Source organism: Engystomops pustulosus, chromosome 5 (genome assembly GCF_040894005.1).
Source record: "Engystomops pustulosus chromosome 5, aEngPut4.maternal, whole genome shotgun sequence".
NCBI classification, from domain to species: domain Eukaryota; kingdom Metazoa; phylum Chordata; class Amphibia; order Anura; family Leptodactylidae; genus Engystomops; species Engystomops pustulosus.
Genome location: NC_092415.1, coordinates 155518445 through 155539877, shown reverse-complemented (window position 1 = coordinate 155539877; position 21433 = coordinate 155518445). Strand labels below are relative to the sequence as shown.

The window sequence follows — 21433 nt, the reverse complement described above, 5'->3', positions numbered from 1 at the left end:
AGCCACGTACAGGAGTGGAGCTGTTTTTTTGGAAAAAATAAAATAAGTAAACTTTTAACAAGTTCACACTGTAAAATATACACATTTATGCTCTGCTCCAAGTAATGATGTAATAGACTGTCCTGCTCTGTTACCTTAGTAATAATGATGTGAAACTGCCATCGCTGAACATTACCTCACTGAGATGACATATCACCACAACACCGGTCAAACTGGATGCACTGCAACCAACTGACTGCAGCCAAACATAGTGATGGTCACATGACCTTCCCAGGCAGGTGCAGGTCATGTGATGTGGACATGTGACCAGCGGCATCTGTCCTGTGTCTGCTCCGCGCAGAGGACTGATTAAAGGGCCTGTAGCATTTCAATTCTCCATTAGAGTGTATGTCAGCAGCTTTGTTCTGCTGAGGGGAGCAACATTTTAAATAACAACTAATTACATATAAGCTTATATTTTAAGTACCCATTTGTATATGAATTATGCTGATTCCTGGAATAGGGAAGGTAATTTTAAGCCCTTTTGCAATTGGATTAGTTACCCGAATCTTGCTCCTTCCTCTTGTATTCTGCAGACTTCCCCTAAATGTCAGTAATCTCTCATATGGCTGTTGCTAGGGACAATCCGTCTTCATAAAGGAGCAGAGACTACGGAGCAGGAAATACGCCCCCATTTCTCTCCCTGCTCTCAGCTAATTACCTCATGTCTCACTGCTCCAGCAGTCATGTGCAGGGAGAAGCCCTTACTAATGTAGTGTAGTAACCAAACACCTACACTTATCTCTCCCTCAGCTTCCCCTACACTTGTGTATACACAAATAATCCACACAGACAGAAACCGCAGCCTCCCCTCCCCTCATCACCTCACACTCCACAACAGGAAGTGGCAGGAGAGACTCTACAAGTCTGAAAGCTGTCCCCTCATGTGCTGTGCTGAAGTTTTACTTAGATAAGTATGTACATATATAGATAGATAGGAGATAGATATTAGATAGATAGGTAGATAGTGATACCGAGATAGATATGAGATAGGTTATAGATAGAGATAGATAGATAGATAGATAGATATGGGATAAATAGATATATATGATATAGATAGATAGCTATGAGATAGAGAAACAGATGAGAGATAGATAGATAGATAGATAACTAGCTATGGTGTGATTGGTCAGCAGCGCGGCTTGTGATGAGGTGACAGGAGGCAGGTTCCGCCCCTCCATCTTGCTGATTGTAGTTTTGAGAGCTGGAAACCCTGGTTGCTAAGGGCCAAAACAGGTACTAAATGAGGACCAAGAAGCAAAATACTTTGAGGAATGATTCCCAGGGATACCTGGAGCAGAAATATGTTTTTTTTCGCTCAGAATGACGGTTACACTTTAAGCGTTAAAGAAGTCCTGTTAGGGCGATTTTGGACACTAAATCGCCCATAGGTCCTTATGGACTAGTGGTTAAGTGTCCCAAATAGCTCTTTACCAAGAGTCTGTTCAATATCCTTAAAACGTATGTAAAAATATGACGTGGCAGATTTATAAAAAGTGTTCTAAGGTTAGAAAGTGCAGAGTTAGACTAGAAGTCTTATTCTGCACCATATTTATAAAAGTGTCTAATGCTGGATGATAAATCTGTCTTAGTATAAGACTGTCTGGTCGTACTCTGCACCTGCTATTAGTTGTCTTACTTTACGCCAGAAAGTTAGGACACATTTCTGCCGGGATAGCAGCATTTCTAGTGCAGTCATAGAGGAGCCAGAAAACTGGCTAAAACCCTTTATAAGGGTGCATACATACGCGGTATACATACACCGCTATTGCCGTCTATGGGGGTGTACATGCTACCGCATGTACGTCCCCGCAGACGGTCATGTGAATAAGCCCTAAATGTGCTGCAGACAGTTTTTTAGTGCAAACTGTTGCAGATTAATAAATCCCCCCTCCCCCCGATTTGTCAACCCAGCCTTACACTGTTATACAATCTGTACACTGGCTACTTTACATTGTATCAAAGTGTAGTAACTTCAGTGTTGTAAGAGATATATTAAATTATTTGCAAAAATGGGGGGCGTACATGCTGTACATTAACTCAAACTGCAAGACCCTGTACATTTGTTCTTGCCAACTTTAAAAAATTAGGTGGCTCTCTATTAAACCATTTTTTCAATATTTGTCAATTAATTGGAGAATTAAACCTCAAAGCCCTTTACTCGTCTCTTCTGAATAATAATGAGGATCACTCAATTTTCACAGTTGGTGGAATCAGAACTGTACAATAAGTTTCATTGATGATTTGACCAACTAGATGTGGAGAATAGGTTGTTGCCATTCTTTGACTAGGCCGGGAAATGGGAGCTAATTCGCGTGCATGAGCTGCCAATGAGTATATGGCTTTGTCGGCAGTAATGAAAGAGTTAATTGATGGCAGCACCAATCACGGTTGATAACAACGGGGAGTGAAAACAAAAGCTTTATGTACTCTACCTTTCTGTACATAAGGCTTTATTGCTAATCTTAATTATTTTATCAGCGATACACACAACTACCTGTGAATTTTTGGCAAAAATCCTACTCGTGCATTACAGATTTTAACCTAGCCACATTGTTTTTTCACGGTCAGATATCACCAGCAGTTACCAATAATCTTGCTGGATCTGTTCCTGAGACACTGGATTAATAGCGGGGAATTGGCTTTAGGCAGAGCCGTGCAGGGCAGCAGCTGGTGAGGTTATCTCCATCAGGTAAGCAATGAAGTATATTCAATCTCATCCGACAGTTCTCAGCATCCTGCTCCTGTAGGAGATATACTAAGTGTCTGGGAATGGTTCCAAGTTGTGCGATTTATGAATTGGCTTCCAGCTCAGGAACAGGTGAGACATAATCTGCTGTCTGGAGATGACTGGCACTCCAGGGTGTCCTGGGCCACAAATATGTTTACAGTGTAGTATGATTATAAAATAACTGTGATATTTCCACTAGTGGCTTTACAAGGTAATTGCATTATAATGTAGCATACATGATTCTTATTTATTAATGAATTAACATTGGTTGCAAATTATACCCCCCCCCCCTCAATTCTTACTACGGATATAAAGAAGATATATTATTTATACGCAAACTATGAAGTAACCAGGGACTTCCATTAGTAAAGAGCATGTACAGATTTAATCTTTCCCCATGTCTGTGTAGAATAATATTGTTGTCCCTTTCAGAGCACTACGCTGGCATTATGGTTGTGTTTTCTCTCCCTGTACACTGCACAGGATAAACACTTATAGAAATGTTGTGGTGGGTGAAATCTATGGCTGCTTCCTGTCAGGACAGTGCTCTCTCACCCCCTTCCCAGCTCTTATAACTTAGCATACTGTGGGGGAACATTTACCAAGGCTTGTGCGCCAGCCATGAAAAAGTCACAATTCCTGGTGCACGCCCTACATTACCTCTATGTGAAGGGGACTCCCCGGGCTAGTGCATTAATTCTAGTTTATATCACAATTCACCAGGCCCAAGGAGTTAATAGAGGAATCCTCTTAGAATTATAGGATAGCCTATTATTATATCTGGTGTCACATGAGCAAATGGGGGAATGATGCACACTTCCATTCTCAAGGCCCTGTCAATTAACTGTTTTCATTTTCTTAAAAATTATCTTTGTCAGTGTCAAAGAATAAGATTTTTTAGACCTGAAAAAAGGCCACAAGTCAGTACATTATTAAATGGATTTTCCTGAATTTAATATAATGTAAAGTAATATACTTTTTCCATCTCAAATCTAAAATCCATTTTAATTACCGGTAATATTTCCAGGTGCATCAAAACAGGAAAAAAGGTGAATACTTTTGGGAAGCATTGTAGTACACATATTACTACAATATATGTATAATATGTGTACTTTGCAGCATGCTCAGGCCTATTTCCAAATTAATTAAAGCTAAATGAATGAGTAATCAATTTCCAGGAAACTCTAGGCAGCATGTTTATGTATAAATATTCTGCTGCATTTTAAATGGTCTTTTATTTGAGCTTTTATATATTAGTGACCTCTAGAGGAAAATGTTTGGAAGTGAAACAACATGAAATGGTTCTAATGCTTGTTCTACTATTTTGCTTTGTCACTATTAATCCCAGTGCAAAAATACAATCTAATAATTTATGTCATCATAATTTATGACACAATCCATTTCTACTATGCTTGTTCCTGTATACAGCTGAAGTTCTAAAACAAAGGCAGAGCCAGGTCCGCGTCAGCTCCGTGCGCACAGCCCGGCCGGTGCACAACTGTGATGTCAGCCGCTGTCTGGCCTTGCGCTGGCCCGAAGAAGGAAGAGGCGCTGTCGCGGGCCCCCCGTGAACATGGAGATAGAAGAGGAGCTGCCCGGGCGGTCGGTAGGCTGAGTACTCAGGTTATTTTTTTTTATATACCCGAGTATAAGCCGAGTGGGGAATTTTCAGCACGAAAATTGTGCTGAAAAGCTCGGCTTATACTAGAGTATATACAGTATGTGATAAATATTTCTATCCACTGATACTAAAGTTGACCCTGTATTTTTACCCGGGGGTAAGGTGGGGGTGGCGGAGTAGTAACACTAACATAACCCAGGAACAAGGTGGATGTAGTAGTTTTCTGTTCTTTTCGGGTGGTGGTTTAATGTGGGTCCCCTTGCCTCTCACACATTGGAGAGATTGTTTAACTTAAAGGACATCTACAGAGTACCTGATGGTAGATGCTCATAACTCAGCTCGCCATCGCCAGTAAACTTATTTCTGTATCTGTTAGAACCGCATATCGTAGAAAGAAAGATTAAATTATTTATGCCCCCTGGCCGACTGGCACGCCTATACTGTGTTAAGAGAGTCGGTGACGTCTCTGATTCTCCCTCTGCAATGCTCACGCTACATAGCCATATGTGGTGGGAAAATGCTGTATGGGCACACCCAATGGCATTGAAAGGGAGGTGCGCCATTCAGAGCAGATTTGCATTGTCACTTTTTAAGGGGAACCTGTTACAAACCCCTACGGTTGTAAACCACAAAAAGTACCTTATAGAACCATTTTCCGTGTTGCTGGCCATGTCTTTATAAGCTTCCAATGATTCATGCAGCCCGAAAAATGCACTTTCATCCCTCTTCGGCATCCAATCATAGGGGTGCTTTTATCGTCCCAGCAGTCAAGTAGGCACTCCCTGTACACGCAGCAAGTCCTGCCTCCTCGTCAACTCCCCTGTCTGGCCAGTGTCTTGTCCAAATTTTTATAGTTTTTTTTTATTTTTTTTATATCATTTTCCTGAAGAAAAACTAATAGAGAAAATATTATTTGTTTTAGTATCAACATCATTTCAGAGACATAACTTTAATATTTTTTGGTTGACAGCTGGTTGAGTGCTTTTTTTTTTGTGCGAGTTGTTCTCTTCAGTGCTACCATTGGCGCACATAACTTTTTTCATCCCGGTTTAGTGAAGGAGTATGATGAAAAATGTATATTTTTAGCAAGGTTTTGACTTTATTTTATGGTGTTCAGCAACTGGGTCCAGTAATGTTTCCAATTTATTGCTCAGATTGTTAAGAACGATGCAATACCAAACGTGGGCTTTTTTGTGTGATTTTGTGCTTTTTTTTTTTTTTTTTTTTTAAATTAGATGTGTATAGGAAATATGTTTATGGGACTTTATTCATATTTATTAAAAAAAAACAGTTTTAAAACTTTTTTTTTCCACTGGTTGGCTTGAACAAGCAATCTGCTATATTGAACCAATACAGTGCAATACAAATGTATTGCATTGTGTTATGTAATCCTGCTGTGCATGCACAGTAGATTACAGCCCGGCTCTCAGAGAACATTGCACAGCCTTGTGCCAATTAATGGACCTTGGGGCTGCCATCAGAGAATCAGACAGTAAGCAGCGTGGGGAGGGGCGTCCGATCTACAGCAGAAGCCCTTTCCACACCACGGTCATGCATGATCATGAAGTGTACATACAGGCAGGTGTCAGCTGTAATATATAGCCGACACTGGCTCCACTTTTGAGCTTGTGCCAAAAGCAGGACGTAGCAGTACAGCACAGGTCCATTGCCTGGTGACCACAAAACTTCACAACACTTTTTTCACAATTCTTCTAAAAAGGTAAATACTAGTTGCAAGTTTGCATAAGATTGATAAATCTTTGTGGACAAATAATCAGTTAGTGGGGTCAGTCTCTACTTCACCAGTCTTACCATTTAGCCTCATCCAAATTGTGTCTGGCCCTTGAATTGCAACTATTTTTAGAAGACTTCTGGTAATACCATGTGCAGAGTTATGTGCTCCACATGTCCAAAGCAAAACTTGGATGGACACCCCTGTCAACATTATGACTGATCTAAAGGAAAGCAGGTTGTGGATCCATGGTGTCAACCTACCGGTTTGGCCGTGTGTCAATCCCACAGACAATATCTCCCCTTAGGTTGAAACTTTGTACATGGATCTGGACTTTGTGCCACAAGGCTAGTACCTCTTCTCCACATAGGTGACAGCTGGCCCAGGTAAGTTAGAAGACGGAGACATGGTCAGCAAACAATCCAAGATCAAAACTGGCAGCTTTTTTTATAGTCAAATGCCAGGTTGCACATAGGGAATAAAGGTTTAAATGGAAAAAAACTGATTTACATGCAAGTCTAGTGTCTTCCACTTTCTTCAAATCCGGAGAATATCCAAACCGTATCACAATAAGCTCCACAAATTGCAGTACTTTATTCAGTGACACTTGGAGGCCAGAATCCTGACGTGAGGAGTTTGATCCTGGGATTTATGTATGTTGTACAATGACGTCACCCTTGGGGTTTGTGGTCATTCTTTGAAATAACAGACTGACTACTGCTTTTCAGAGTGTAGATGATTTATTAACCAAGATCCCAGTCCACAGATAGAAGCAAACATCTTTTACATGCAATGCCACCACAAACCTTTGTCTACATGAAATACAAAGCATTTTTTTGTTTTTTGTTTTTTTACATACAGCTTGGTAACTTACACAAAAGATTAAGTTGTTGGAAGCAACTTTGGAAACAATGCAAATTTGGATATGGAGTTGAGCTATGAATACAGTAGGCGTGTAAAGGAAAAATACACCCAAACTAGCAGTTAGGCTCACATATGTCTGAATAACGTGCAATACTCTTGTGGCATTTGTGACCATAAACCAACTAAACAAAATCACTGACTACTGTGCAATTTCTTTAGTCACCATGTCATTAAAGGATATGTTCATCTTATCATGTGACAATTTTACTTATTAAACAACCTAGATGAAAATTGGAGTGCTTTATTATAGGAGTAGTAGGTATAACAGATACTTTTCAAGATGCAATTCACTACATCAATTATGAATGTTGAGCTTATTCAGACAAAAATTGCCATTCCAACCATGGGTCTAATGATCTGAACTAGATGCAGGATAACGATCTAGGATTCAGCTAGTTCAGGTCAGGGGATCCACAGTAAGGAGGGGATTTGGGGCTGTAACAAAGGGGCCTTACAGATGTTTATTTTTTACGTAGATAACGTGAACTGTGGGTGATAAGTGTGACAAGTGAACACGCCCTTTAAGTGCACAATTATTAGAACTTGAGAATTCAAAATTCTCATTTTTACGCCAAACGAAGCCCAACATAATTTGGGTGTAGTATCCCTTTAATTATAAAATGGATATGAACTTATTCAACTTGGAGAGGCACTACAAATTGGAATCATTTCAAGGAGCATGTACACATTTTATTTATATAGAATAAAAAGAATATTTAAAAATAAATAAAGGTCCACGTAGGCCTCAAAGTCATCTCCTCAGGTTGTACACACACAAAACAGTAGCTAATCCCACCCAATCTCGCATTTCAAAAAGAAACATTGGATTTACTAAATCGACCAATTCAAAACTGAGGGAGGAGTCAGCCGCACAGAACAATGACACTAAACAGGATGGAAGATCTGAGCAGATATTAGCATTTTGTCTGGTGCCAATGTCGGTCAGCATGCCGATTATGAGTAGTCAAATGTGTTCTGGCAATCGGTCAGACTGATTCTGTTAGACTATGGCTTCTTTAGTAGAGTGGATGGGCAAGAAATTAAATTTCAGAACTTTAATGACTTAATATTAAGTGGGCTTGGTGGAGGACAATGAAGGTACAAATGATTCCCAGGTCAACAAATTCTAGAAATATTATTTAGATGATAATGTAAGAGTGGCATAAATGGAGGATACAGATCTACTCAAAAGAATTAAGACATGCAGGAAAAAAAAGAAAAAAAATGGATAAGAATACTACAAATATTATCTGCCATATACTTTATTAACCATCTGTGATCCATTTCTTGAAATACAAGCCATCATTCCCTCTACACGCTAAGATTCTTCACATATGGATCTCTTCCCATACTCTCTGCAAGTTGTGCTTATGACAGACAGCCCATCCCAAGTCAAAAGGTGGTATGTCTCAAAGACCGAGATATCTTTGTGAATCATGAAGATCAGGGACTAACTAAACAGTGTGAGAAAAGTTGATGAATTACCTTGCACACAAACTACAATGACCTTTGCTGTTTCTACTTTACATTTAGTAAGCTTTCTCGTAACAATTTCTGAATGTAACAGTAACTAGCCCTCTCTATTTTTTCTATTTTAGGTCAGCGATGCAGAGAGCAAATTACTGCTTTTTTAACAGAATCTTGTAACATCAAAAAGATATTCTCTATTGGAAAATAGTTCAACAAAAATAAAGGAACACTGGAGGCAAAACCCATCTACATTGGTTTGGCTAACGCAATTCGGAGATTCACTCCTGATATCCGAATCTCTGCGTCACAATCTGTCCCCAAGGAACCTGCACTAAAAACAATGGATCAGTTTTGCCCAGACTGTTCTTTAATAGGTCAGGGAAAAATGCTGAGTCCAGATAAAATCCTTTTTTTACTTCTCCATTATCGGTTTGGAAAGGCTTGAGAAACAACCCGGTAAAGGCCAGCTGTTTGAACTTCATTTGTTAGGTAATTTTTTCGAGCTTATACCTGTGCCAACATCAGAGTAAGTGACAAGGTGTCTGGCAGCTGACAGGCCACCCCAGATCTTACAATATTTTATTAATCAGATTTTGAGAAAATAACATTTTGATGGATTTTGATCAAAAAATGTCATCACGATAAAGACTAACCAGTTTGCATTTATTAAGAGTATGATTCTTTTCTAGAAACACTGCCGCTCTTGTGCACTGTTTATGGTATTACAAACCACACAATTACCCAGATGGGACTTAAACAGGTGGCGGTGACATATGCCACAAAATGGAATACACTGCTACACTACTCCAAAAAATAAAAGTCATGGCATACACAAAGTGAACGTGAACCAAGCCTTATGTTCAACCCGACACAGCCATTGGACAAGAGTGCGGCCATTTCTGGAAAAACCGTTTAACGATTATGACAAAGACATGTTTTGATTTCCTAATTTTCCTTCTACGTGGCCCAAATTCAAGGTGTACTCAGTTTCTGACAATAACTGTAGTATTGAAATGGCTGGGCACATGTTACCCAATGGATAAAGAAAAATCTATGATATAATATGACAGAACATTGGGAGTATGCAGATGTACTAGATGCAACATTGTATTAATCCCCCCCCCCCCCCCCCGACTGTAACTGTGGAATTATGTTATGTGGTTTCAGCTCCACTAGCCAAAAAAGCAACAGGAGTCCGGAATGTATCTATGCATGCTATACTAATATGGCAAACTTGGACTCTGTCGTCATAAGGTCCTTGTCGCAGAAAGTGTTTTAATATAATACAATGTAAGATTAATAATGAGTGTAATCCGCTAAATATATCAAGGTATAGATTTCCTGCTCTGTGTAATGAATTCCAGTTCAACCATAACAGTGCAAATTATGCAGCCCAGCAGGGGGCGCCGGCATCTCACGTATCAGCAAGTCACCCTAGGATCTTCTGCAGATATAATGGAAATATATTGTATACTTATCTACTCTCTTCTGGTGCAACGCAGTGCCCTGCTAATAAGAAGGGTAAACATTACTCACAAGAAGCCATGGTGTTTGTGTAACAGCAGAATGTATAGATGTGTACAGCTCGCCCATGAAGAAGTTCTTAAAAAATCCAAAATGTACGGAGCATCTGATTACTAAGCAGTATTTCTCATCAGAAGTGGACCCTAACTGTACTACTGCATTTCTGCAGTTGCTTTTGTACTTTTCCTTACCATCCTTTCCCATTTAGTAACAAATAATGTGCCATTTCTGTAATATATTTAATAATTTAGGGGGTACAATACTTATTGGCCAACAATCCTCTATAGATCAGCGCAACCAAAAAAAGTTGTCATCCATGTGCAGTCCCAATATAGTCTCACCTCCTCTAATCTCAGGGACTCAAAAAAAAAAAATCTATTTTTGGGGGATCAGACCTAATCTGCAGATTCTCCTCTATAAGTTCTGTATGTCGGTGTAAAGGATTCGATTGTTCAGGGAACCTGTATTACTCACATGGTTGATGTTTTTCTATTGCTTTTTGATAAGTAACAATCACAGGAATTTTACAAAAAAAAAAAAAAATTTGATTCATCCTTTAGTTCGGCACCCAGGGAAACTAAGGCACCCCTTTACCTCCATTGATTCCGTCAGCATCCCTGGATGCACATATATGCCATTAATAATTATACTGTATGGAGGACTGAGATACAGGATATGGTGGTTCTATTTGGTCTTCCTTAAAAGTAGAAATAATATTCAGTGCTCACCATGGTAACCTAAAAATGTCAGTCCTGATTGCTAAGTTTGGGATTTTTGTTTACAACATAATCGACATTTAAATCTCCCCATCCAATCAGTAATCAGCATTCCAATTCCTATTAGACAGATCCATTCCAAACTGAGCCCAACAGCCTCAAAAACAAATGAGAGAAATTCTAGAATCAGAAATGGATGGAAATGCTGCTGTCGGCAAGCCTGATTCTCTGCTCGCTGTGAGTGTTTCTGCGTTTTTGTCATATGTGTTTACTATTACATTATGTTGGGTTTGTTTATCTTTCTACAGGGAATATCCTAGGTATTCTACTGCTGGCTGACCCCCATCTGCTGGTGATCTGCCTCTGGTTCTTCTTCTTCCACATCTGCATTGTATTCTTCAAAAGTGTCATCGTCCACATCAGGGAGACCGAGAAGCTGGAAGGAATAAGAGAAAGAATCAATCACAGACTGTCCCTTTTAGAATTGTTACGCTACCAGAATTTGTAATATGACACCGATACTTAGTGCAGTATCATGATATTCAATACCAAAATAATCCAAGACTTTGACATGAAAAAAAAAAAAAAAAAAACTTTTCAGGTATCTGCACATAGTAGTGGAATGGCTGAGGGATTTACCTTCCATAGCAAGGAAGCTGTGCCATGTGCAGAGCTCAGGCGCGTCTCTGGCACAGGAGTTACTGCGCTTGCGCAGAGCTCCCTTACTGCCGGAGATGCACCATAAGATTATAAAGTGCATCTGTTTTGGTGTTGCACAAGTTGCTTCTGCATCTTCAGGAATATGTGAAATGAAAAACCTGCAGTGATAAAGCCATTCTGCTGCAGATTTTCTGTAATGTAAAGCCCACACTTCTACTGGATTTACAGCGCTAAAATTATGTGCACCAGAACCGCACATAATAATGCGCAGATATAGTAACACAAAGCTGATGGGCCCCAGTGCAAAGTCTGGGCCAAGCCCCTGAAGATAATGTATGGTATATATTAGTTTATTATTAATCTTCTCATATGGGACCCCTAAGTCTCTTGGGCCTGATGGCGACTGCACTATCTGACCCCCTCAAGTTACGCAGATTTTGTGAGGCGATCATTTTTAGAAAATAGACTTATTTATAAAAAATGCAATACATATTTTTTTTACTGTATTGTAAAAGTAGTCCTGGTAATATTTATGTAAAAAGTGTAGTTTACTTTGTGTGTTATACATTTTTAGGAATTATATTAAATTCTAATTATTTGCTTCATTAAAAACAAATGTAGGAACAAAAGCCTTATATACTCGAGTATAAGCCTAGTTTTTCAGCACAAAAAAAAGTGCTGAAAACCCACACTCGGCTTATACTCGAGTAAAAAAAATATAGGGTTTTGTGGTAAAATTAGGGGCCTCGGCTTATACTTGGGTCGGCTTATATTCGAGTATATGCGGGTAAATAAATTAGGGCTGGGCTGGGGCGAGAGTTAAAATAAATAAATAAAGCTGTACTCTCCTCCACCGTCGCTCCCGGTGTCCTGCGCTGCAGTCCGTCTGATCAATACCCTTGTTTGTTTACAGGGACACAGAAGCTGCGCTCGGGGAGCTTCTGGCCGGCCACTCCCATCTGTCACCTTATCCCAGCGCCTACAATGCTGAAAGATCTGGACAATGCTGCCGGCTGGAAGCTACCCGAGCGCAGCTTCTGTGCCCCTCTAATCAAACAGGGGCACAGTTCAGATGGACTGCAGCACGGGACATCAGCAGCAACGGAGGTGGAGAGTATACGTTTATTCAAAAAAATAACAGCACAAACCATAGTCAGATGTAGCAACATCTGGGCTTCCCCCTTAATTCAGTTTACTTGAGCTACTGATTGAGGAATTCTCCCATAGTCTTCTTCCCCCTCCACATTTAAAGGGGTTGTCCGAGAGTAAATGGAAAGAAAAAAAAAAAAAAAAAAAAAAAGTGGCCGGAGGGGGCTGCTTAAAAAAAATAAATAAAGATCTACTTACCTTTTCGGCGCCCTCGGGTGTCACGCGCTGCTGTCGCTCTGGTCCAGGCGCCATGTAAACAAACATGGCCGCCAGAGCTGCGCAGGACCCAGCTTACGGCCGGCCACGCCTACCCGTCCCTATTCACAGCATTGTGTATGCGGGCAGGAAGGTTGTCGGGTCCGGCCGGAAGCTGAGTCCTGCGCTGCTCCGGTGGCCATGTTTGTTTACATGGGGCTCGGACCGGAGCAACAGCAGCGCGGGACACCCGTGGCCGCAGACTAAGTAGATCTTTATTTTTTTAAGCAGCCCCCTCCAGCCACCTTTATTTATTTATTTTTTTCATTAGTCTCGGACAACCCATTTAATAGACTTCACTGTGCACATGTAATGTGATAACAGAGTTGAGAGTCCATCTGAATTTAGCAGATATTTAGAAGGAAGAGTAGAGGAGGGGTAAAAGAGCTTGAATGATGTATATAAAAGTTTGCTGAATTGTTGACCATTTAAACATTAACTAGAAATGCCCCAATCTGTTACGAAAATATGAGGTATAGTGTGTTGTGCAAATCCTGGGTGGTTCAAGGTCCAGGTGAAACATACATTTTAATGGAGAGAAAGTTATAAAGCACAGTGCTTATCTGATGAGGGCAAGGTACTGCAGAGCACCTGTAACATTATCCGTGACCTATATGCTCTGCATTGTGGGCAAACCTTCAGCGGAACCACTTCAATGGTTCACTAATGATCACTAAGGCCAAACATCAAGACAATGGTTTATTTTGGAATATTCAATAAAGGTTTATATCCGGCCATGATTGACAGAAAATCTGAGTCACAACAAGAGAAGAATAATAACAACTCCTAAAACTAGGATGCAGAACGCTGACAAACAATGTAACCAATCACAGCACAGCTTACAGGTCCATTAAGTCCAACCCATAAGAATTAAATTTTATGTTTTTTTCCCCCATAACCTGTGATATTGTGATATTGTTGCTCTCCAGAAAGGCATCTAAGCATCGTGAGAATCTATTGCTCTCATCCCATAATTTCATTTTCTTTTAAGCAGCCGCCTGGCTCTGCTCACTACAATTAAGTTTACCATCCTCCAATACCCCCTACTCTTTTTCAGCTGCAGTTTTACCAAGTAATTGACTGTTTAGAACATAAATTGTACTTTTTGCACAACTGTACATTTATCTACATTAAAGGAAATCAACTAGTTGAAAAAACACAAAAACACCTAAAAAAAATACTCACCTCTGCTCCTCTTCATTTTGATTCCGGCGGTGTTCTTCGCTAGTCTCGACAACCTGGAATCATCTAGAAAATAAACTTATAATTAGCAGCATAGGGTGCGGGGGCATGATGTCCAGCGCTCGAGGCTGCTAATTAGCACACCCTTGACATCATGAGATGGGTGTGGATTACACCTCTTGCATGACGTCACCTCGCTCTCAAATGCATGGGAGAGGTAGGTGGCAGGGGTGTGTATAATTAGCAGCCCGGAGCGCTGGACATCTTGTCCCCATGCTCCAGCCTGCTAATTAGAAGTTTATTTTCTAGGTCATCCCGGCATGTCAAGACTAGTGAAAAACACTGCCAGGATCAACGAAGAGCAGCAGAGGTGAGTATTTTTAGGTGTTTTTTTTTCTACTGGTTGGCTTTCTTTAAGCCTCATCAACCATTTCTCCTTTCATTCCTCCAGCTTCCACAAATCCCTAAGTAATATTATACTATCCTTCTTTGTATTAATTACTTTACACACCTTAGTATCTGCAGATATTGAAACTTGACTCTAAAAAGGGGTATTCCCATGAAGACAAGATTCTTAAATGTACTCAGGATAACAAAATAACACTCTAATTTGTTATTAACAAATATGCAGCATTTCACAGATATAATTCCAACCTGTCTATCAGTCATGGAGTTTACAAATTTGGTTGCCCCAGGATCCGACAGTAAATGTTCTGACTATGGTCGAATTCTTCTCTGCGTGTGTTATAGGTACCAATACCTTTTTCTAGGCACTATAAAACCAAAAACAGCTGCATCTGGACCCCTGCAACTACTAAATTTGACTCAGGCAAAGTTACTCTCCTCTGCTCATTTCCACATTACTTTGGAGGAGATTTATGACCTAAAAAAATGAGTTTCTAGAAAGGATATTTCATATCCCACCTGAGAGTGCTAGAAGTTTTATCTGGTGAAGGGCCAGTTATCCATGTAGTGAAACCCGTATTCTCAACACAATGGATGGAAATTTTGGCAACAGAACGTGTGTTGAAATATGCATGGAAACTTTCTCAGGTTCACATAGCCCAGCTAGCTGGTGCTTCATATTAGTTCCCAAAATTATAATCAAGAAACATTGAATACTTTCTCCATGTAAATATAACAAATTATGTACCGGGCAAAAATGACATGGGACTTACTGGCCTAAAAGACTTGAAGACTTTCTCCAGTATTTCATGAAGAGTTTTCTTCCCACAAGATGAAATGTAATCCTGAGCTAGCTGCAGGAAAGGCAAGCAGTCTTCACTTTCACTCCACACATGCTGCAAGACAAAACAGAAAATAATACAGCGAGCCATTACACCCCAGCAACAATAACACATTATGTAACCCAATCATGGCAAGCAGAGGTGAAAGGTCATTTGTGACCTCTCTTTCCATACTGCGACTCCTCATGTTTTCCAGAAGCCGCCAGAGGATGTTTATTTTTACCCATTGGACTGTCAGGACTTCTGCCCACATATGCGCTAAGTACAGAGAATGCGCCATTGTGGTCCGTGATTATGACTGGATAATTACACCAACAAAGCCAGGCTCCAACAATAACATTTGTGTGTATGAGATTATAGTGCTCCGCTCGCACAGATAACCGAGATAATCATCTTTATGTGTCTACAGGCTTTTATTAGTCTAACTAATAATCGAGCTTTCATCATATGACATCAAGCACTGGCACAGCTGCCTAACTCCAGTGGACTTCATCCTTATTCTGAATCATCTTCCTTATACTTATAGCAATGGTAAAAAAAAGCCCTGTATGTGGATTATTTCAATAAGCAGAACGTGTTGTCCTAATCCATGCACAATTGTATTCTCTACTGCTGCCACTTAAAGGGGTTTTCTCATCTGGGCAATCACATTTAATTCATCTGCCATATATACACATTTCATCAGTTAAACATTATTTAAAAAAAATGTATGCATGTGAAGGTGATGATTTCACGTAAATGTAGTAATGTTGTCCCTTAGAAACAAAGGACAGCTGTCCTTGGATACAACCTCCGCTGCAAGGATGATTGAACAAAGAAACTAAATTATTTTTGCGAATTAAATGGCCACGAGTTACTGCATGTCCTACATCTGTCCTGTGGTAATGAGAGGCGAGTTCAGGTAAATATATCTTCACACAGGGAAATTAAATAAAAACAAAAAACTTCCTCCACCTAGTTTCCAGCCTCTCACTCAGCTAAACCATCTTCCTACACTGCACAGACAAGATGCAAAGGCATGGAAACAGTGCTGTCTACAGTAGAGAATCTGTTCCCTTTAAAGATAGTCTAAGGTTTTTTAGTCTCTTGCTGATTGATCTACAGTGAAGCAGCTCACTCCATTAAACACTTCTTACGTCACCAATGATTGTATCCCTGTGCAGGAAACCAAGAAAACTCACTCTGAAAGGATTACAAATATTTTTAATGTAATATTGTGCAGGAAGAATTCTATAAATTTTGAAAAGCATAAACCAGACAATCCTTCCAGCCTGATAAATTGAATGAGGTCTGAGCAGTCTCCATTTAGGGCCGCCTTGCAGTCGTTTGGGGACATATAGCCATTGTTGCTACACTGGGGTATTCTGGGAAATATGCAAATACATTTTCAAGAATGGGATAAGTTAAACATTGGCTCTAAGCTACCTGTAAGGCAGCTTCCTAACATCAAGTATGACTTTCAGGAAGTCTAATGACAGTGTGCCGGTTAAAAGCCAAACCAGTGTAACTAATCCAGAAGGAACATATTCGCAAATATAGACAGCACATCTTGTCAGTACAAGGTAGGGAACTGGTTTAGCAAGAAGCTTTTGACTATGGTTGGGAAGTAAGGGCTCGGAGACTTATGGAGTACTGACGAGATGCAAACAAATCAAAACAGTGCTGTTCAGAATTGGAAATATGTTCCTTCTGGAAAAGATAAACTGGTTTGACTTTAATCCCACATCATGTCATTAGTCTTCTGAAAAAGTCATGCTTGATGTTAAGGGGGCTGCCTTACAAGGTAGCTTGGAGGCAATGTTTTTCTTATACCACCCTAGAAAACATATTTGCATATTTCTCATTAATGAAGCAAATAACCATATCAAGGGGTGTAATATTTCCAAGGCTGGTTGTAAAAATGGACTAACCTGTCCTGAACATAGAACTGAATGAAAAGGGGGGAGCTTAGTTCAGCAGTTCTGATGTCTGGGGATAGGAGTGAGTGCAGAACTCACTTGTGTAGAGCCGGACAAAAGGAGAAAGCGAACAGTCAGTTCTTGAAGGGGTTATCCGAATAATATATTGAAAAATCAGATGCAATTGCTTCCTCTATTCAGAAGAGGATTATTGGCAGCACAAACCTATTTGCACAGTATAATGTTCTGCTGTATTATCTGCCCTTCATATTACACTAAAGATGATATAATCTGACAATGAGCATTAATGTGTGATCAGCAGGACATCACAGGCAGCATGGGATGGTGTAAGGCTGGGTTTACACATACAGGGGCAGATTTACTAAAAGGTGGGAAACTTCACTAAAAGTGCTCTTCCCGTGTATAATGCTGGGTGTAACAAAATAATAAACCTGTCGCTCACTTGCAATGCCCGACAAAGGTCATCAACTTTTTTTGTGGTGCATCTTTAACAGAGGGCGTGCAAGACAATTTGCATGTTAAATACCGCGCTTGGAAAGACTGACTGCCCCGTCATTTGTCTCGCATGACGGCTAGCGCAGCTGCGCCACACAAGGTTCGCATGCAACACAACAGTGCCATGGACACTTCTTAAAGGGGTTTTCTCATGAGGCAAAATTAGGCCCTATCGACAGGATAGGGCCTAACTTGCTGATCAGTGGGGCGGGGGGTGGGAGCGCGGACTCCTCGCCGCTACTCAGATTAATGGAGCAGACGGCAACGCATGACCGTTCTGCTCTATTAATCTCTATAGGGCTAACGGAGATCTTGGAGCGCTGCGCTCAGCAATTTCTGTCAGCTCCATAAAGATTAAATGGAGCAGAACGGTCATGTGCGGCCATCTGCTCCATTAATCTGACGGAGCGATGAGGGGTCCGCCTCCCATTGATCAGCAAGTTAGGCCCTATCGACAGGATAGGGCCTAACTTTGCTTCATGGGAAAACCCCTTTAAATACCTGTGCAAGCGGTTTTCACCTAAAAGAACATGCAAAGTCCATCAGAAAACCGGCACAAAGCCCTTAGTAGATGTTCCCCACAGAGTTTTGCATGCAGTTTTAAAAGCCGAGGCATATCTGTCCCTTATGCTTTCTCTTTTTTTATGATGCATCCATACTTGGTTCTGGAACGCTGCACAAAAACCCAAATGCAGGGACACGGCTCGGCAAAATTTTGGATAATTATCTCATCAGGGAGCATTCAATCTCTGCGTTTCAAAACTGGAAGCAGAAAGTACAGATGTTTGGTGTGGGGGGTGGGTGTCAGCCCCTCATAGATCTAATAATGCTGAACTATCCTAAGCATATATTAATACCCATAACCAGGAATATCCAGAGCAAGTGCATGAATGGGTGACTGACATGGGCCCAAATGTTATAGCTGGACAACTACTCCAGCAATTGTGATGAAAGGTAGGTTCATGTCGAAAGTAGTCCAATGCAGGACCACGGTTACACCAGTCACAGAGTCATATGTACCTGGTATGCACAAATGGGGAGGCTGGCCCATCCGGTACAACTGTAGCACAGATTGGTGAAAAAAAAATAAAAAAAATAGTTCACACGGAAAATTTTGACTGTAAATTCATGTCACATACTGCCATGTAAACATAACCTAATGTCTAGTGACAAATATTTGGTATCGGAACACACAGGGGCACATTTACCAAAAACAGTGAAGACCTTATGTGCAGTTTGCCTGTGTAGTGTGCAGGGGCGCCACATCAATGATTTGTGGCACCCGTTCTTCATTAATCCGCGCTCCGTGCAATGCCCTCACAGAACACAGCAACTTTTTTTAGTGCACCTTAAACATGGGGTGTGTGACACAATTTTTTCAGACTTTCCATGTTTGCCCTGCAATGCCCATTTTAGTGACAAAATTTGTGTTGCCCACAGTATTTGGCATCTTGCTGTGCTGCAGACGGGTAGAGGGCTCATGGTTTTGCTTACATCATGTGAATGTATTGCTGACAAGGGGAAGCAACTGCATTGGGATTTACAATGTAGGAAAACATGCAGTGGCAGTCTGATGTTCTGGGAACCCTTGGGTGCTAGTGTTCATTTAACTATTGATTAGGCCACATTCAGATGGCCATTTGTGTCCCCAAGGCTGGAACCTGGGCGAACACATAGCTGGGCGGATTTATGCCAATAAGCCTGAAGAGCCCTAGGGGGTATTACCAAAGTTCCTCTATGCTGCAGCTTCAGAGGGTGTAATACTGTATCCCCCTCTCTCAGCCTGCTGCAATGTCACACATCGGGTGAGGCAAGTCCTCAAGAAGAGGACAGCATGTGAACAAAACAGAGGGTCTCTAGTAATGCCCTTATGGCTCATTACCATAAGTTTAAACATTGATTTTAGAAGAAAGGAGGCCATAGATAACAAATACAAGAAGATTACCACAATCACAATTCCTAGACCTATGAGTAAGTGTCCCTGGTTTATCACGATTTTGATGGTAAATTACCTTTTAAGCTGGCAGCACACAAACGGGATCATTTCATGAAAAACATCAGTGTTGTGGCTGGATTTCACAAAGCAAGCTCTGTGCCATGGTCAGGGAGGAGACTCCTTGCATCATAGTGATATATGATGGACAAGTCCTTGCAGAACAGCAGCACCGACCTACTATCATGATTACAATATGGCACTGCTGTTCTGCAGGGAAGAATGAACTCTTACATCATATATACAGTCACTGTGGTCAGTCTGTGAAATCAGGGCAGCGCACAGGGGTTTTCAGCCACCCAGCCACGTTGTGCGCAGCTTTTGGAGGCAGAACTACATGGAATGTTGCCCTTTTCTGTCTAATACTGTTCATTCTTCACAAGACCCACAAAGGTGGTTTCCAGGTTTTTGATAACCGTAATTTAGGATTATATTATGTCTTAATATTTGTTCAGTTGGGCAAGGCAAACCCCCCCCCCCCTACCCGCACACAAAACAAATATTTTGCGCTACACAGAGGACACAGAACCAGAAGCAGCAGTCTCCTAACTACAGGCGCCCTTTACATTTACCGACATTTGGCCCTGCAGTGGCAGCACCCCGCTGCTACAGAGGCATGGAGAAGAGCAGCACAGCGGGGCCCTAAGAAATCTGGGTGCCCAACAGTAATGTGTGACATGATCCCATCATACATTTATGATGTCACAGGTTAACTCCTCCCTTTGTTTACATTACAATCATTACAGCCTCAGTTAGTCCTAGGATAGTCAGTCCCTCGTCCTGATCCTGACTTGGAGGGGTTATCATGTTCCAAACCCCAGGTATCTTACGCAGGCCATGTGGGCCCCAGATGTTACCTGCTACACAAATAGAAGTTTTCTACGAGATCCATTTTTTTTTTAATAACGTCCCTGACATGTTCCCTTTAAAAGACTTCAGACAAGAAGGCAATTCAGGCCAATGTTTAAGGGAAGAATATGGCTGCCTATGAGCCCTGTAGAAGGCTGTGCCCTGGTGACCCAAAAGTAGCCAAACCATCATTTCAAGACCATCAAATAATAAAGATGGGGATGGAGTCACCTGACCTACACCTCATCTTCTGCTGAATGACACTTCAATGATCCTCATTCTCCTCCAGACATGAAGGAGTTAACAGCTCTTTAATTATGGATAGACACAAAACCCAGGGCTAAGTGCATGCCACACCTCTGCGCCAGGGATGCCATCCAGATGCCCGTCCCCAGCACTGTGCCCTGCGTGTACTGCACCATAGACAATTCTAGCCCCCGTTCCCAGGGCATCATCTCCATGCAGTGCACCACACATGACCGCACAGTGTGAATACTAGGCCTATGCTCCGGCCCAGCTGGGCACAGCACAATGCACTCACAAAGTTGTCCCCGCAGCCGTTGTCAGGGCACAGCACGTAGAAGGAGACCCCGGGGTCGGCGTAGAAATCCATCCTCCGCTCCGTCTCCTCGGTGGCGATCAGATCGAAGGGGGTGTTGGAGCACCATTTATCGGCGACGTCTGCCAGCTGCTGGAAATCCATGGTGTCTCGCGCTGCGATCTCTCTCCCGGGTGACAGGCTACGCCTGCATGGTTTACATGCTGCTCATGGACGGGGGGCGGGAGGGAAGGCCGCGGCGATGCAGCGGATGCTCGGGTATTGTTCGCCTCCCCGGCCGCTCGGATCGCAGCTGCGGGTTGGGCTGTTGTATGTGACGGAGATAATGCAGCTCCGTGACGTCACACTAGGCCCTGCCTGCTTGCGAA

General features: G+C 41.5%; 1 protein-coding gene across 1 annotated transcript; it reads right to left on the bottom strand.

Moving 5' to 3' along the window:
* Window positions 1–6844: 6844 nt before the first annotated feature.
* On the bottom strand, window positions 6845–21386 carry MTURN (maturin, neural progenitor differentiation regulator homolog). Its single transcript, XM_072153505.1, has 3 exons — window positions 21048–21386; window positions 15182–15304; window positions 6845–11193 (listed from the first exon to the last, which is right to left on the bottom strand). The coding sequence occupies exons 1-3, from the start codon at window positions 21207–21209 to the stop codon at window positions 11083–11085; spliced, it is 396 nt and encodes a 131-aa protein (XP_072009606.1). The 5' UTR covers window positions 21210–21386; the 3' UTR covers window positions 6845–11082.
* Window positions 21387–21433: the final 47 nt, after the last annotated feature.